Source organism: Leptonotus elevatus, chromosome 12, assembly GCF_054856555.1.
Source record: "Leptonotus elevatus isolate MCC_2025b chromosome 12, RoL_Lele_1.0, whole genome shotgun sequence".
Taxonomy (NCBI): Eukaryota; Metazoa; Chordata; class Actinopteri; order Syngnathiformes; family Syngnathidae; genus Leptonotus; species Leptonotus elevatus.
The window spans coordinates 6,565,270-6,584,266 of record NC_141250.1 but is presented as its reverse complement, the minus strand read 5'-3'; the positions used below and the strand labels follow the sequence as shown (position 1 = coordinate 6,584,266).

Below are 18,997 nucleotides of genomic sequence, written 5' to 3'. Positions count from 1 at the left end.
GCCGCCTAGAGAACCCCCATTTATACAAAAATGACATTGGTTAGACCGCTTAGCGCCCGAAGGGCTGGGACAGCCTCCAGCACTGCCGCGACCCGACTGAAGGAGGAAAATGGATGAACATTAGGTAGGTAGGATATTACTTTTTGTTTTATTTACCGATGCTTTCTAGTTTGTCAGTAAGAGAGCTTCTTTGATTGGCTACATTCAGTTAGCAGAGTCAACTAGCGGAGACCTCCACTCCCCACACACACATGAAGAGGTTTTTTTCCATAATAGTGATAATTTAAGATTGTCGGTCCCTACTGGTTTTGGATCCTATTATCGGGTCAAATCCACTCTTAACACACCTCACACATAAGGATAATCTTGTAAAACAACAAAATCTTATAAGACATAAGATTGTCGGGTGTTTGACGTCCTTGGTCGGGAAGGAGCAAAATTGTGACAAAAACAACCAGAGTGTATTTGTGTGGCTCTGTGGGTGTCGTCTGCCTTTAAAGCCACTGAACGTAGAATATTCCATTTCGAATTGCTTCTGCCACCGGCTGACGAAAAATGAAACTGCACATACCGTTCTTCACACACACACTACGCACATTACGTCACATCCGCAGACAGGGCGCGGGAAATTCTAACCCGAATCCAGTCTAAAAACTATTGGCCAGAGGCTTGCAGGAGTACCCATTGTGAACAGCTAAGGTGTTAATCTACTAAGTAGAAGGCATTTCAGTCATAAATGGTCAAATAAAAAGCTTATTGTAAAGTTCTTTTTTGGGGAATTTTTTTTCCATATTGCAACTTTAACCTGAAGTCATTGGGGATACGCTTCAGTTCCCTGCGACCATGAACAGAATAAATCAGTATAGAAAATGAATGGATGCATGTTTACCTTTGGTTTGGTCAAATGTGAAATGAGGGCGTCTGCGCATGCGGGTTGTGTCATGTGTTTCATAAACACAGCAATTATATGATGTGTCACTTCAAATGCACAGGGAAAGATTCCCAACCAGTGTGCCGTGCCGCCTCCATCCTAAAATTGTTCACGACAAATAATGCATCTTTGTTGGTCTATCTATGCCAGCGACGTATAGTGACGAAGGCATAACAATAAAATACTCTCTTCTGATGTAAAACATGATTTTATTCAATAGATTTTAGGAAACAGTGCTGTAGGTATTTATTTTATATTGGGCACTTCAACCTACTCTGCTAACCAAGCAAGCCTTACCTAACGGACTTTGCTTTCAACACAACAGGGCGGACGAAGTGAAACTTCACACCTCTGTCCCGCCTTTCCAGCATTCCCTTACATACAGGCGCCCTCCCGCCTCCGTACAGCTGTGATACCACCTCGGAAGGCGGTAAACTGTGTCTCGACTTAAGGTTCCTCCATTCTTTATCAGTTGAACGCCGAAGCAGCAAATGCAAGACGACTTGAGTCAGTTGCAGTTTGTGCGGCTCGTCGGATGGAAAAGATGTGCACAACTGCACACATTCGGGATGAATGTTATTCCAAGTGGCCAAGATTCCCTAAACATGACCAGATGTGTGCGGCGTGCGTGACTCAGGGTACTGTGTGTGTGCGTGCTTGTGTGCGCTTTACTCTGTGCAGAAAGTTAGCAACTGCAATCACGTTGTGTACTGGTGCAAACGTAATGGATCCTAAACCCATGTTGGCAATAAAAGTGGGAATGCAACAACTGTTTTCCGTGACATTTCTTATTGGTGTGTGTCTCATTAATGCACTGCACTCTTACAAGCGAGTTCAGGGGTCGACACGGGAGGGATTAAAGGATCATACACACCAGCGAGGCTACTATTGATTCAACCACAATGACGCCACATTAAATGCTTGCACGTTACAATATGCGCGCACTCTAATTGAAAAGCAGGAATAACAGTGATGCAAACACTTACTTCCCGATCACCTCGCAGAGCTCGTACACATCTTCGAAGAGAATATCGTCGTCCGCCATAGTCCCAGTTCCACCGGGAAGGTGCAAATCCTGAGTAATACTGGGTTAGACTCCAAACAAGGAGGGAAAAGGGCCACGACCAGGTGACCGTTGACAGCAATGACTGACAAACGTCGCCCGCGCCCAACGGCGTCGTCGTCGTCGTCGGTGGATAATTCCCGGTTGACGTCCGTGGAAGCTCCCCCGACCACCCCCGGCTCCCCCCTAGACTTCCGCTGCGTCGTTGGGTACGAAGCGGCGTAGGGGGAGCTCGGTAATCCCGGTGTGGGAGACCACCAGTCCGGCCCCGCCTTTCCCAGTTTTCCCGATGGCACACTCGGGTGTGAGAAAGCAAGCGTCTCTAGCCTCGGCTTTGCAAGCAGTCTAGCCGGCTGTTCGCGTCCACTTTAATTTGCGTCCAGGTGGGTTTACGCCGAGCTTCACATCCCGAGAAGCCGGCGATTGACAACCTTCGTGCCCGCCGGGACGTGGCTGCTCACTGTCGGTCCTCTCTCTCGCGAAGCTGAAGTTATCGGGGAACAATCCAAAAGCGTCTCGTCCCCGCACGACGCGCTTTACTTCACTCCACCTCTCCGGGTTCGTGTTTTCTTCCCCACATCAACGTCTTCCGTTCGTTCAGCTCCACAGAGCAATCCAGAAAGCCATGCTCCGCCCACCAGAGCAGTGGATGTGAAACTGCGCCCCAGTGTCTTCCATGTTGGCTCAGGGAGGATTCCCAGGGTTCCTTGAGGCCGGGTGAAACAGTTAGAGCCAACATGGCGACGCAACAGACCTGTGTAGGCTAAGGAGCCGCAGTTTCCTCAGTATTTTTTCATTGGTTTAGGGGAGTCCTAGTGGTGTCGTAGTCTTGCCCCCCCCCCCCCCCCCCCCCCCACACACAAAAACCCCTCTTATTTTCAGTGTTACAATTTGTATATTTTCATGTGTTGTGTCAAGTTAAAAATGTATTTCACAAATAATACAATTCGATTTCAGGGACACCACCAAATGCACATTACATTTACATAAGCTTTTACTTTATAGTTAACATTCATGCTTCATTTTATTAGTAATTTTGGTAATAGCGAGTAGCAGCAAGCTTGCAAGTGAATTTCCTTTTTCCACTGGTCCGACACCCATATGCAGGCTGGACTGCAGGCTAGCTGCCCGGTGGGCCATAGCGTCTTTTGGGGGTAGACCGGCCCATAATTTCGAGGGAGAAGCCCATTAAACCATTTACAATACAGACAGCAAATGGAACCAATGAACATCAATGGCAGAGATGTACATGTGGTAGGCTGGTAGCTAGCAGTCAGGTCAAGAGTCATATGACATGTATAAACACGAATTTTATAAGAATCTGTCATTGAAATAGAACGTTTGATTCTTGCAGTCGGTGTCCATATTTTCACACCACAGCAATCAAACAACATGGCTGAAAAGTCATTGTTTAGCATCCGCCATCCGCGGTCATGGTTTCATGAGAGAAAAAAAGAAAGGGAAAAAAAAAGCACACATACCTTGCTCAACACATTCATAATACAAGCAGGAACAAACCAAAGTAAAAGGCAGTAATTAGAGTTGTGAAGAATTAAGAGATTTTTGTGTCCATGTTCTTTTTAGATATGTTTTGAATGATTGGACCATTAATCGCAGTATGCAAAACAGTGTTGGCTCTGATTGACTGTTAGTTAGCAAATGCATCAGATAGAAGTATACTAAAAGCTAAGTAATGGCGAATAAATTGGTATTATCAAGTAAATTAAAGCTTGCACATCTCATAACCAAACTCAGAAAACAGGTGAACCATGATTGGTCTGAGCTCTGAGCAACTGATGTCATTTTCTGTCGACAGCAATTGGGAAAAGGGCCATTCCCTGAGATGGGAAAAACATGTTTTTTTTCCTGCTTAATAAATGTTCCACTAATGCAGTATTAATCAGAATGTCATGTTTACACTTGTGGGGGACATAGAATATATTATTGTAATGAAAATGTTTGGATTAACGTCCTCTTTAATTCCGGGACATGGTGAGAAGTTTCTAAGGTCTTTATATTTACTGAAATAGCACTCAAATTTATTTAGCCTACTCAGTGTAAAATCTGGGCTTGTTTAGTTGAACATCACTTAATATGTTGTATATGAATGGCAACAGGTGAATATACATCTTTACCTCTATCATCTAATGGAAAATAGTTAAATTTTTCTGCCTGTCACTATATTGTTGGCATAGATAGATAAACAAAAAATATATTCTAAATTAATCAATATTAATGATGTGAAATTAGACTATTTTCTGCAACACCCCTGATAATCTTTCATGTTGCACAGTGTGCCAAAGCACCCTGGTAGGGAATCACTGCCTTAAACCATTCAATTGCATAGTTGACGGTTGAGGAAGTTGTACGACTGGTTTTGTGAATCAACGATTTGGATCTCAACTAAGATAGCTGAATGACAGACCTAACAATGTCATTTCTAAAATAAACCTGTCTGTAAATATATGCTTTAATGTGTTTGACTGATATACATTTAATCAAGCTAAACTGTCAGACAAACAAAGATGAAGTCAAATAAAGTTTAATTGTCTGAGGGGACCAAGACAAGCCTATGTTACACACTGCAGTTTCCTAGTTTAGTCTTTGGTGGGTTTAATACATTGCCAGATTATTGCCTAACGTGGAATGAATAATTGAGCAGTTTGTAAACCCAAGATGATGAGCTTGTTATTTTATTCATGGTTTAAAAAAAAAAGAGATTATTACATATGGAATAGAAAACAAGCCTCATAGCAGCTATGTTTGGCATTGTTGCTCCATCCTTGAAATGTAACTGCCTGTATTTTTAATTTAGGACATTGGTTCTCAAAAATCTTCCAGATTACCACTTGAAAAAATACTTGGCTCCCAAAGTACCACCATGATGACTCACAGTCACACAGTAGGGCCATGTGTTTATCAAAAAACAAGGAAGCATATTTAAAACATTGCCTGCGCAGGTCAGTTTTATGATGGCAACATTTTGTATTGATAATTCTATTTTTTTACTATGGGAAAATTAGTTTTGAAATGAGAACAACTTTGGTGGCCCGCATAGGCGGACTGGTTAGCACTCTAAATGGTATATGTGAATGTGACTGCTTGTTTGTCTATTTGTGCCCCACCTCTCACCCAATGTCAGCTGGTGAAAATAAGAATGAATGGATGGATGAGAACAACTTGGAAATCAAAAAAACACCAAGGAACCATCTTCCATTTTGGAAATACATGCCATGTACAAACAATTTAATAAGGTTTGTTAACGATAGGCTCCAGGATACTTTTGGATGACAGAAATGTGACTGACAACCACTGACCTGAAATGAAAACAGTAACAAAAATGTCTTGTGTTTGAGGTTTGCACCGCCAGATATTACCCAACCAACACGTGTCTTCCTGGGGGCTGGTCAAGGTGTTTCGGTGGTACTGGCAGACTGCCCTGGGTCCCAGGGCGTGGGTGAAGTCACCTAGCCTGACAAGCCACACCCACTTACTTAAGTCAGTCTGGACAGGTCGACATTGACCGATGTTCGGCCCGGTTCAAAATGCATTGTGCAATCAGAATTTGTTTATCTGCAGTGACATACTCTTCGTGAGCAACGTTACTCTTCGGCAGCGGAATTCCATCCTTATAGCATTCAAAATGGCATGCAGGTGAGACGATCATTTTCATTCAGCATTAAACTCAGTTTTAAATGAATAGAAACACATACAGTCATTAAAAACAGCAGCTGACACACTGGAAGCATTTATTTCAAACTAAGACGTGTGTCAAGATCACGGAATTATATATGAATGCACTAATGCTGCATTTGAGGATGGTCGGAAGTTGGACTTTTCCAAGTTCAAACCAGGAAGTGTGTACGGGAACGCCGCCTTGAACTTGGAAATTCCACTTGCGACTTCGCCGATGGACTACAATATGTGACGTCACTCTACAATGGCGACCCCTTTGGAAACACAGACCATGAATGGTAAAACACAATTTACTCGAGCGTAAAACTAGATAGCTTTCTTCATTCATAAATATTTAACATCATTTCACGTAACACAACGTACGTGACAGTATGCCGCTATCTCCTTGCATAAAATTATACGTTAAACTACTAAACTGTATGGAATGCTTATGTAAAAAGATAAAAACAATCAATGAAGCAAAATTGCGAGAACAAAAGTTTGCTAGAGGTCAAATTTGTTTTGACATGTCGTATCGGTAAGATTACCGAATGAACAATACTGAGCTCTCTCAGACACAAAAAAATAAGTTTTGAGGACCAATTTATCACTATCCGCCATTTTGCCTGTTTACTTTCGCCTTGAACGCTTTCAGGTCGGAACTGGGAAAAACCAACTTGGATATATCCGACTTCCGACCATCCTCGAATGCAGCATAACAATGCCGTTGTGAGAAGTGAAGCCATTTTACATTTGCCATTTGCTAAGGCCGCCAAACTTGAATACATTGATTTCTTTGCGGCGCTTTCACGTTATTTTCTGTCTCTATGGTGAAAATGCCACCGTGTATTGCCTACGGTTGTACTAATCAGACTGGGAGACATGCTACATGCACATTTAATCAATTGCGGCAACTACACTAGGTCAAAATACGTCACTACCAAAGTCATTTTAGTCAACGAAAAGTAACAAAATAACTTCAACTAAAATAAAAACAAAACATTTTTGTTAACGAAATAAAACAAAAACGAAAATGCTTTCTAAAAAATGAAAACTAAAACTACATTTTACATTTACAAAACTAACTAAAACTAACTATAATTATAGCAAAATTGTCCTTTGTTTTAGTCTTTGGTAATTAATTTAATACATGAGACTTTGGGGCTGGATTTTAATGTGATTTTAGATATATTTCGATATTAACCGGAATAAGGACGTTTGAAAGTGTGTCACACAGAAGGGATGCCATCAAGCAGCAGCCAATAGAAAAACTCAGCTGAAATGCAATGCTAGGTAAGAAATGCGTTACTTTTTTCATTTTACCATGGTGTTTATTAAATATTGCACATTTTTTAAACGAAAACTAATATTAAATACTAACTAAAACTAAACTAAAAATAAGCATTTTTTTTTTAAAAAATAACTAAAACTTATAAAAACTAACAGAATCGGCCTGAAAACTAATTAAAACGAACTAAATTTAAAAAACAAAACCCAAAATGAAATAAAAAATAATTGAAATGAAAATTCCAAAACTATAATAAACCTGCTCACTACCCTTGCCTGTCCTGTCCAGTCCTCTTCTATGTGCTACTTTTTACGTCACAGGGCTTGATACTGCCTTCCCTCCACAAACAAGAATCCTTTGTATGTCACATTTTGTGTTATTCTAGTATATATATTTTTTTAATCACACCTTTTCTCTTTTCACCCATCGGTCCCCTCTAAAACCTTGAAGCATTTCCAATAAATGTCAATCACCATGCAACAATGCAATTTACCTCACTAGACATCTTTAAAACTGACACTTACCACATTGACATTTTGGAAGTGGAGAAGAAGACTAAAATAACAATTCAAGCTATTTATCCCTTTTTTTCATCTGTCTTTGTCCAATGACATGTAAGGATTTGTTTTCTGGTGGTGCCAGTGAAGAAATCTCCAACTTTTACCACCCAGAATTGGTCTTGGTGAAATGTCATACACTGGAATCTACTATAGTGTGTTTTTAGGATGCCACCCACCTCTTCAGCTTTGCACAGTATCATACAAGACCAAACACCCCGTTTCTAAGCGCTCCCCAGTAGAAGCCCATTTGGCTTAGGAATATCACAGGAATCAGGACATCAGAGAAAATCTTATCTCCAACCAACACACTATTCTCAACTCAGCCGTTGGGCCAATCTGCACTGTGTGTGTGTGTGTGTGTGTGTTTTTTTCTCTCAGGACGCTGTGTACTCACAGAAATGCCTTACAAAGTTTCTCAACATTCTATTGGCTGTTGCATGGAGTGATGGGCTCTCGTCTGTAACATACTATAACAAGCGAGCCGCTATTTCCTGCCTGAAAAAGCTAATCGGTGCAGATCAGTGGCACATCTTGACGATGCTTAATGATATCCTTTGCCAGTTTTGGTTTTTGGAGTACTGCCTACGTTTAGCCCTGTGGCAGAGTTTAGAGCAGAGGTTGCTCCATTTTTAATGTGGGGAGTAAACTGTACCACGCCGAGAGGCTGTATGATAAGTATTGCGTGTGGAATTCATCATCTTTTTCGCTGCGGAGAACCGTGTGAGGTGACCTGTTATTCTTCACCCTGCAGCCACTTTGACTCAAAACCACGCACGCACCCTCAATTTCTCACGTTTTCAACATGTGAACTCACCAGGCATAATATTAGGGATGACCAAAGGTTAGACGAAAGTCTATAAAAAAAAAAAGATTAAAAAAAAGAATGAAGTCATTTGTGTCGTATTGTGTTGTGTCAGTTTGTTCTTGATTCATGAAGCACAATGTAAGAGGACTGGGTCATCATTTTCTTATGGAGGGAGGGGTTGGTTTCATCACCATTCATTAGAAAAGAGGGAATTTCTCAGCTAAAAGTGGGGAAAATACGTGAAGTTGTCTTTTCACATTAAAATTCGTACCCATGGATGATTTAGCAGGAATCAACATGGTGCCCGTGGGCATTGTGATGTCATCTGCAGTCGACAGCAAGTGGCAAAATGGCCGCCCCCTGAGATGGATAAAAACGGCTGGATTTTGCTTCATAACTCATATTCCACAAATGTAATATTAATCAGAATGTCATGTTTGGACTAGTGAGGTCACATATAACATATTATTGTCAAGAATTGGTTAAGGTTGACTTCCCCTTTAGAGTGTCTGTATCTGTTACAGTGTGTGTGCATTTTGGTCTTTTTTTTTTGCGTGATATGCGTCGACGCCACAGGTGGTATCGGTCACATTTGGCTGATGTCGTATTGGTGTTTAGAAGCCATAAGAGACATCACCATGACTGAGTGGCTCTCCCGGTGCTGCTAACAAAGCATACATCAATGCTTGCTCACATGAATCTGACCAATGAACTTCACCGATAGAATAGATGAATCGTTTGGTTAGTGCTTTCGCTGGCATGCGCACGCACGCACGCACGCACGCACGCACACACCCACACACACACACACACGGTATGTGTGAGTATGGCAAAGGGGAGCTAATCTGTCTGGCTGACTGCAGCCCAGGAGGTGTCTGCAGGGTGCTTATCAGGCACATGGAGAGCAGCCGGCTATGAGATGAATGGTAAATGCTATGTTTTGCTTTAGAGCGTCTGCCTGCTTCTTGCTTGTGGATATTGCAATCGTAGCTACACACAACAATGTCTGCTCGTGACGTTATGTCCACTTTTCTCTACACCTACCAACCGTGCTCCCTTGTAAGGCTTTTTTTTTTATTGGCAAAAACATTTTCTATTGGTCAGGTCAGCAATGGTTCCAAGTGTTCTCTTGGCCACCCACTGCAGAATGACAAAAATAAGCATGAATGCTAATGCTAGCATGCGCTGGACTCTTCACTTGGTTTCACTAGTTAGCAGGAGTTTCATTTTGATGCTGGTGTCCGTTTTTGTCTCATTTTGAATAAAATATATCCATTAAGGTACAGTGTACCTTGACATATGATTTTAACTCAATTTGACCATTTTCAGAACTCAGGTTACTCAATTTTCCCCATTGAAATCAATGGAAATGCAAAGAATTCATCCCAATGCCCTCAAAACGACCCACCATTTTTTTGTTCTGTGTTGTTACTAAATAAATAAAATAATAATAATATTAATAATAATAATAATAATACACAAAACATACAAAATACAACGTGAATAAATTCATACCCCACCACCACAATCGTGCAAATACACAAATACTTTTAGACACACTTTATATAGTTAGTGTGATTGGTTCTGACTGATGTGTTAAGGGGCATGTATTATTGGGAAAAAAGTACTTTTAATTTGCTGATATAAAAATGCTTGGGGCTCCATTCAAAGAAATCTTTTGCTTTCTGCCTACAGAATTTCTGAAAAGATGTCTCCGTCGCCGTTTGACCGAGCTGCCATTTTTGAAGGACAATCGTGTTCACATCAGCTGTATTTTTGACCACAAATAAAATATTTTCCCAATCAACTGAGCTGACTCGACGAACCCTTCGTTCCGCTGCTGACCAGCTTGTCGGGTTGTTTATCTGGAGAGCACCGGGCCGGTTTTCTCCTCTCACATTCCATACACAACACGTACCAAAAGCCCATAGACATAGAGTACATAACTACTAAAGGAACTACAGGCTGGTTGAGGATGTGCAGACCTAGCCACCATTTTACACGAGTCCTCGGCAATCTCTTCCATTCACTTGCATTGAGCTAATTGTTTATCTCCAATAAATTCATTTTGACTCGTCAAATTCTTTACTGATTTTGACTTTGGTTTATTAGAAACATCAGACATGCAGTTATGATACCGGACATGGGGGTAATTTTATAATTGGGGCTTTCACAGCATGTTAAATATAAAGGTAAGATCAAATACTCTTTAATAAAAAACGAATAATAAAAAAATCAGCAAAAACAAAAAAAACACAAACTTGACCTTACATGAACTATTATTTGTTTTTTCTTGCTTTCATGTTGTTGAACAGTGTGGAATTGATAATTAAAATCTGAAAAAAAAATTAAATTAAGAAATATAGGTTAATCTTCTATTTTGGGTTTATATTTTTATATCCAACTCCAGATGAGTAGTATCTTCCCACTCATGAACTTCACTGCACATCACTGGTGAATTGTGTTATAAGTCGGCTACTTTGGCAATAATTGCCCCTGCACTTGGTTTGTATGTGAAGATCCAGAGGTACTTTCAAGCAGTGGCTGGACTCCAATGTCTTAGACAGACCAGGTAAATCCCGCATAGTGCATCAGTGACGTGCAGTGAGCTCTAGGTTTGGGTAGGCAGGCAGTCGCAAATTGAGACGCACACATCAATTAAAAATTTGTGTGTCGGCAGACGAGTGTATAACGTATCCTAGGGTGACCATATTTTCATTTCCAAAAAAAGAGGACACTCAGCCCGACCTCGAGATACTTGATACTCAGATACAAGATGCCATACATTCAAACTATTTTAACATATGCCTCCTCTGTATGGGTAGAAAATCAAACGAAAAACACATAACTCTCTTTTGAAGTCTTACATTTTTTCTTACTTCGAGCGGTGTTCGTACCCATCGCCTCTGGTGCGGCAGCTCAACACTTGCCATTCACCTTAAGTTCTGGGCCACGTCACAGCCAGTGCGCAGTCAGCCAGCCACGGTAAACGTTGCAGTGCACTCCCATTTGCCGCACAACGAAAAACGGACAATTTCGAACCCGCCCGGATGCCCGGAAAAAAATTAATCAAGTGAATATCTCCCTGCAAAACTGCCTAATTTCTCACAAAATCAAGTTAGCAATAGCAATAGCAATGCCAAACACAGCCAGTTATTCGAAGCACATCCACAAAGCCAATCTTTCCTTTTGCACCATTCTTTGTGAAAAGTACGAATAATTCTTTGCTCCTTACTTTGCTGAAGATAAGCTAGCTAAGTCGTTGGTCTCCCATCCTTCAAAAGGTGGCGTTTTAACTCAAAGAAAGGCGTGGAAATAGTTTTATATTCTCCAGAGTGGCGTCATCTTATTGCTTTGTGTGTTTTGAATTCACGAATGCACTGTGCGAACGTGCGTTCGCATAGGAATAATCCAGCGACGTAAAAAGGCTGCGTAGCGATCTGCCTATTTGCGTAAAGGACTTTTCTACTGGGAAACTGACTACGCATGCGCGAACACACATCGCTACGCGGACAGGGCTGGGAAAAGCACAGCATTTTTGCCTGCAGGCCAGACGAAGTAATGAGTCATTTTTAATTGAGGTATGAAAATCACCAAATGTTGTCACTTTTAAACCTATAGGTAGTGTAGGCTTTTTGAAATGAAATAAATAATTAAAAATAAATGCCAAACGGTTTCAACTTTCATTTCAGCGCCTTGGGAGGGCATTGCCTACCTTGCCTGCCCTCACTGCACGTCACTGTGGTGCATGGCATAAAAGGTTAGACATGTTATTTCGTAAATGAGCGCAGGCTGGCGTTTCTGTGAGAGCGCTGCTGTGGAAGTTGTCACAACTGACTTAAATCATAGCCTTTCACTCCTTCCTTCCCCGGATTCAGCACACGACACCGTATCTGTCTGTCACTGATGGCTTTAATGGTTGTCTTTACAGACTTCCTCAATTCCACCGTCGAACTGGTTTATTTACAATAAACAATGTGAAAACCAAAGTACAAAAACACCACGAACAAAAACCTCCAAACCTGTCTTCCTTCTTCCACGTAAAGTAAAATGCTGAAGCCGCGCAAACAGCCGGATGTGCACCAATATAAAGACTCCCCTGTGTATACACAACTTGTGAGAATGATTCTTAACAACCCTAAACCAAAATATAGTGTTTTTTTATATACAGTACAATTGACAAAAATATACATTTGAACAAAAATATCATTTAATAACAACCTTATGGCAGTTAAACTCCCACCAAATCACAAATTGTGATTTTTCCCATACACTCAATTATTCTACTCTGCTTCAAGTAGAAACACTATTTTCTGTAAGATAAACTGGCTTAGTTGAATGTTCTGTTCCTCACTGCTGTCTAAAGTGGAATCACTCATCAGATTTACTTTCCTAACTCTTCCATCTGCACTAGGATACACTTGTGTGACTAGTTGCACCTCGATCTTCTGGTGTTACGTGGAATTTGTGATTGAAACGTGCGCTCCACATCACACATTCCTGGGACTTTCTCTGCATCACATTGTGTGATAATGTCTTTCTTAAAGTTCACGTAGTCTGTGAAGTACCCCTGATTTTTCTTGAGTTAAAATATAGTATTTTTTTTTATACAGTACAAATGACAAAAATGTAAATTTGAACAAAAATATCATTAAATGGCAACCTTATGGCAGTTAAATGGCCAATCAAAGCAGCTTCTTTCATTCCCTTAAATATGGTGTGCTAGTCGTGCGCTAGAGTGAATTTGGCACTTGGAGAGCCCCCACCCACCCACCGTGATTGTCCATTTGCTACATGGGGCGGATGCACTGTATACGACCATAGAACCCTTCATCAAAGATATAATTTCAGTAGCTCAGCAGTGAGTTTTGTTGGATGCATGGTCAGCGTTAGCTATAGCAGAGTTTCTAGCTTCTTAGTGATAAATGACATTTGATTGCTCATTGGAAGTTGACAGGCTGAGCATGGAGGATTCAAATTTGGCGATGTGTACCCTCACACTATTGGATGAGTGTATAAATTGCTGCCTCTGCCACTACCTCTGTATCGTCAAACAAAGGCTTCTACACGTAAAGTAAAGGCCACTTGCCTCCTTCAACCTCCTTGCTCTATCCAGGTTGTCATGGCAATGGAACGAAAGCCATAGTCTGCATTGGTTGGTGCAGTACAGAGCTGTAATTCTCTTTAGTTGAGTTTTGTTTTTAAACTAATTTAAAATTGTGCTTCATTATGACACAATGCAAAATCATCATCAAGTGTGACATCAGACTGCGACAATATGGAATATATGTTTGAAGCTATTTTAAAAGATCAGGACAGGATAATATGCTACGATACGATATGTTGTGTCCTAATTGATTTCGTAGTGTGCGTTCTTCAAATGTGGCATATGATACTATCAGCATCGTCGGAAAAGTATTGTGATAAAAAAATTGTGAGTCATTCTCACCTCTAGTAGAGAAGTTCAATTGGTAGAAGAGAATTTGTCTTTAGCTGCTGTTTCATCATGTTCTTGGCTTGTGAGCAAACGACTTTCAACTCGAGCATGAGTCAGTTCACACAAGAAAGGTGTTGTGACCTTGACGAGATTCTGCACACGAAAGTGCAAATGCAGAAAGCTTTGAATGTGCAAATGCTGCCTTGAAAAAACACACACACTTTTTTTTTTAGTTCTATGCACCATTTCATCTGCCCTTCAGCACCGTCAGATACTTTAAGGAAATTGAAAGAAGTCTTGGAATTTGTGGTGGAGAGGAAAAAAGGTGAAAACACATTTATTTTTGACTTGTTTGTTCCTTCACAAAAAGGTGTGTCTGCTGAAAACAAATGAAGACTATCAGAATGCAACATTATTTGTTGTAACAGCAGTAGTTTCTCAAAATGACAGCTTCCAGATAAATGCAGCTCTCTGAATAATGCGCCAAACATCAGTAATCATATACCCTCTAAATGTCTTAAAAAGCACATGGTCTCACATTTATGTTCTGATGCCACTGTTATGTTGCTAAATAAGGTAATGTGCTCGAAACAACTCTCAGGATGATGCTGTGCTCTGCAACCATGTATAACCTCGGTAAATAAACACATTACTCGAATACCTCTCAAAACAGAGAAACACTTACTGGATTTTTACATTCAGTATTTTTCCCCCCAAGGACCGTCTTGCATAACAATTAACATTGAATGATGGCACAAAACTGGTGAACAGCAAACCAACATTAAGTCATTTGCTTCCAAAAGCGTATGAATACATCCCATTTTAAATGTTTTACGTGTCCCAAAAACGTATTTATATATTTTTTTGTTTTTATTTATTTATCCTAGAACAAACAGAAGGCTTTGCCGCTGAACTGCAGCAAACGGGTGCAGCCATTGTAGTAATTACAAAAACGGCCAGCAGGTGGCACCAGAGTATAAGAGATCAACCAGGGCCATGTTGCAAACAAGCTGATTCCCCACAGTTCTAAAAAGATTTATAAATAATGATTAAACGTAGCTATATTCTAATGCTAATTGCTGCAAAGCCTTGCAAAATCAGTCAAAATCCAGTAAAACAGCGGGGAGCGAGGGGGGTTGCTTCAGTGAAAATGGCTGGGAGTGAATGAGTTAAGTGCAAAAATTTATTTTGTGCAATTTTTCACAAAAATCAATTCACCGACAAATATAATATTATTGAGCTACTATATTTGTCCTGCATATCATTCCAAATCCGCCCACCCAAAATTATTAGGCCAACTCATGTTGCAGTATAGAGCACGATAAGACCTGATGTAAACTAAAACATGTCTGCAATCTAGTGGTGAATGGTGATATTACAATTTACAGTTGATGCATATTCGCAGTTCGGCACCCGCAAATTTGCATATTCGCTAAATTTCCCCCCTATTTTTCTCAATATTTTGTATATTTGGAAGGTGTGTGTGTGTTTTTTTTAATTGTTTTGCTCCATTTACTCCAGCTTTTTGTGTAAAACGTATAAGGAAGCTTTTTTTTTAATTATTATTTTTTTTGCTTTGTAAAAAAAGTAAAACATTTATTAATTTATTTATTTCTACAAAACTGCTTTGCACCGCAACATTTAGACAAGGGTTATCATTTCAAATGCTTTCATGACATGAGATTTAGCCCAGTAGGGTCTTTATATAAATGATCAAATTAAGCATTTAAGTGGAAGTCAACCTTAAACATGCTATATGTGACTTCACTAGTCTAAACATGACATTCTGATAAATATTACATGTGTAATATGAGTTATGAAGCAAAATCCATCTGTTTTCATTCATCTCAGGGGGCGGCCATTTTGCCACTTGCTGTTGACTGCAGATGACATCACCGTTGCTCAGGGCTAACCAATGACCAATCACAGCTCACCTGTTTTCTGAACTGCACTGCTATTGGTTGTTACCTGAGACATCAGCAACATTGCTGTTATCTTCAGTCGACAGGTAAGTGGCAAAATGGCCGCTCCCTGAGATGGATAAAAATTTTGCATCTTAACTCATATTCCTCTAACACAATATTAAACAGAATACCGTATTTAGACTAGTGGGGCTTCATAGAACATATTATTGTCCCCCAAATTTTTTTGAGGGGGTTGACTTCTGTGGTAAAGCAACTCAGTGGCTTTATCATATATAAGCGTAATACAAACCGCTTGGAATCGGATAATAGATTACAACAAACTATTTAGAATCCAACGAAATCCGAAGGTTTGTTTCGTCAGCAACGTCATATTTGATGACTTTGGAGCATGTTTGCGGAAGAGCACACCGCGATAAACACGAGGGAGGATTCTCTCTGGCGCTGACATTTCTATAAACCCAACAGCAGTCGGGATGAGATGGAATATTTTAATCCGGCGAGGGCTCAACCGCCTTAGCGGCGCTCTTGTCAGAGCGTTCCCTCTGGAGAGGAGGCTGCTTAAAATGAGCTCATCGCGTTGCTCATCACCTTCATCTGCTATGAGCTAAGCCTCAGGGCCACAGGAACATGTCTCCTGCACCTCACACCCCCAGAAACATCATATCAAATGACTTCATCCATCTTCTGACATAGCTCAAGGTTGCTTATTTGTTGACACTCAACATGTCATCTGTCATACTCTATTTTACAGTTCTGATACCACCTGATCCAGAATGTGATTTAAGTCCGCATAAATTCTATCCTTTTAAATGTAGCCCGTGTTTCTTTAACAAACTAAAGATGTCGATGCGGTTCTATTCATACAAATCTCGAGCGTCCTTGTAACTCACTGCTGCAGTTTAATAACTAAATCAATGGCCCTTGTGAGGATAAGCGGTTCGGATCATGGATGGATGTTTTTGTAAATTTTTTCGCAATAAACGCAATATTAATTAACATTAAAGTCAATATTCTCCAGCTGATCAAACATGAAGTGCTCTTACTGTAAATTAATATGAACTAAAGGTAAACTCTTGTAATGTTCCATGACAACCTTTTAGTATGAATGCCAACATATTGTTAAGAAAGTAGTTTATGGTTGTACACTGTAAAAAAACAAACAAAACAAAAAGTCATAAAAAACGGTAATTTTCCGGCAGTTGGGGCGCAAGAAAAATACTGTGAAATAACAGAAAATTACTTTCTCATAAAAAAATTTTTTTTCCATAATTAAAGTACAGTTTTAAACTGTAATTTCAACAAGATTGTATGTAATATAACAGTATATGGCAAAAAATTAGATTTTTTTTTTGATGAATCTTTTAGAACATGGCCAATAACTGATGAAAGACTTTTGGGTTCAAAATTGCAAGGGTTTACTGTTAGGGTAATGCATTTATATAGCATTTTTCCACTTTGAGGCTTTCAAACCACTTTACATTTTGACGAGACATTCACCTTCTGATGACACAGCATTAGGAGTTCAGTATTTTGCTCAAGCATATGCTATGATCGAACCCACAATCTCAGGGATACCAGACGACCACTCTACCACTGATCCACGCTACCACAGTTTTTTTTTTTTAATCATTTTATATCTCATGAAATGTATACTTGGCAGTGCTGATGCCTCAGCAGAGGACGCATCCGTAAGTCCAATTGTTTGCTTTACGTATTATTCACCCTCTCAATCTTGTCAAAATTACAGTTAAAAATTTACTTTAATTATGGGGGGGAAACTGTGTTTTTACGAGAAAGTAATTTTCTGTTATTTGCCAGTATTTTTCTGGCGCCCCAGCTGCCGGAAAATTATCCTCCCCCCCCTTTATTTTTTTTATTTTATTTATTTTTACAATATATATATATATCATTAGATGTCCTTTCAAAATAAATGTTAATACAATGAATGCAACCATCTATAAGACATTACATAAATTGTAGTTATTTTCACTTTTAAAAAATTGTCAGTTCACAAAGAAATTTAATTACGGATTGTTACTGTTAATTTCTCAGTAAATAGAAATGTTTTTTTTTTCTTTTTAGGGTTTTAAAGTTGAATTTTACATTTTATTCCATTAAATAACAGACAAATATTTGTGAATTTATGATATCTTTGTGAACGTATTTTAACAAATCAATATATGTATTTCGAATGGAGTTTTTTGTGTGTAAAAGATCAGAGTTTATGTTTGTAAATTAAATGATATTTTTAAAATATAGAAAAAAAAACTGTAAAATGAAAAGTATAATTCTGTTCTATTACAGTTTTGTTTTGTTTTACAGTGTAGTTTGCAGTGTTGTAGAATAGCACAGAATCAGACTGATGGGCGTTTGTTGTATTTTGGTGACCTTATTTAACTATGTATTAGAAGCATCTCTCAGTATGATGCAAAAGTTCTTCACCAATTACAACCACAAAATGCATTTATTTGATGGTGCAGATGATTTAAAAATGATGCAATATTATTATATATACATTATCGGCTTTTTTCTTTCTTTTTTTCTGCAGTTTCCAGTCAGAGTACTGTAAAACATAAAGTGATTGTGGTGGTGGTGTTGGGAGATGATTCAGGCCACTGATGGAAACAGAGCAGCTCAGGCGATTCACCACACTCGAATATTCCAAGTTGGAACTTCAAAAGGCAGGACGCAGGCACTAAGCATGGATTGGATTTCAATGGTATTGGTGTGTGTTGCCATAAGAGCATCTCAGTGGGCTTTATCTCTTAGGACCGCCTGGGAAAAGTGCCTGCTAAAAACCACACATGCACACAGGCATGGAATGCAATGGACTCACTGCCAGCACACTCGGAGCAGTCTTTCTTGCATATTCCCCAGAGGAAAGAGGCAGGCTAGTCTTTTATTTGAATGGCCGTAGTGCTGGAGGTTCAGTGCAGGTGCAAACTCACCAGGTGGTGTCCACTGATACCATAACCAACACAAATGGACTATAGAATGAAGTAAGAAAAAAAAACCCGTAGGCAACTCATTTAAACATGAACATGTTTTAGTTGTAGTGTGGTTGTAAGAGTCTGACACAAGAGTTCTATGAGGCCTTCAATCATCACAGTCCAAGCTTCATGGAACTCTTTGAATGGGAAGTCAAGTAAAAAAAACTCTCTTAACAATATGTTAGTCTAATCTCTGTCAACTGTTGTCAGGGTTTGGTCACATGACATTCGCAAGCTGAGTCCATCTGAGGCAGTGTGATGTCATTTTCAGTCGATAGCAAGTGGAAGTACAAGGCAAAATGGTCGCCCCGTGAGATGGATAA

At 39.7% G+C, this 18,997-nt stretch overlaps 1 protein-coding gene across 20 annotated transcripts in view; it reads right to left on the bottom strand.

Moving 5' to 3' along the window:
* The window catches only part of caska (calcium/calmodulin-dependent serine protein kinase a), a 102,082-nt gene extending 99,445 nt beyond the window's left edge, over positions 1–2,637 (bottom strand). For 7 of the 20 annotated variants that reach the window (XM_086090766.1, XM_086090768.1, XM_086090767.1 and 4 more), the window contains exon 1: positions 1,918–2,636. In XM_086090766.1, coding sequence (XP_085946892.1) covers positions 1,918–1,976 — 59 coding nt within the window. In that variant the 5' untranslated portion in view covers positions 1,977–2,636. Of the gene's footprint in view, positions 1–1,917 lie in introns of all 20 variants that reach the window. The other 13 variants (XM_086090762.1, XM_086090763.1, XM_086090770.1 and 10 more) reach the window with 3 other exon arrangements.
* Between the last annotated feature and the right edge of the window lie 16,360 nt (positions 2,638–18,997).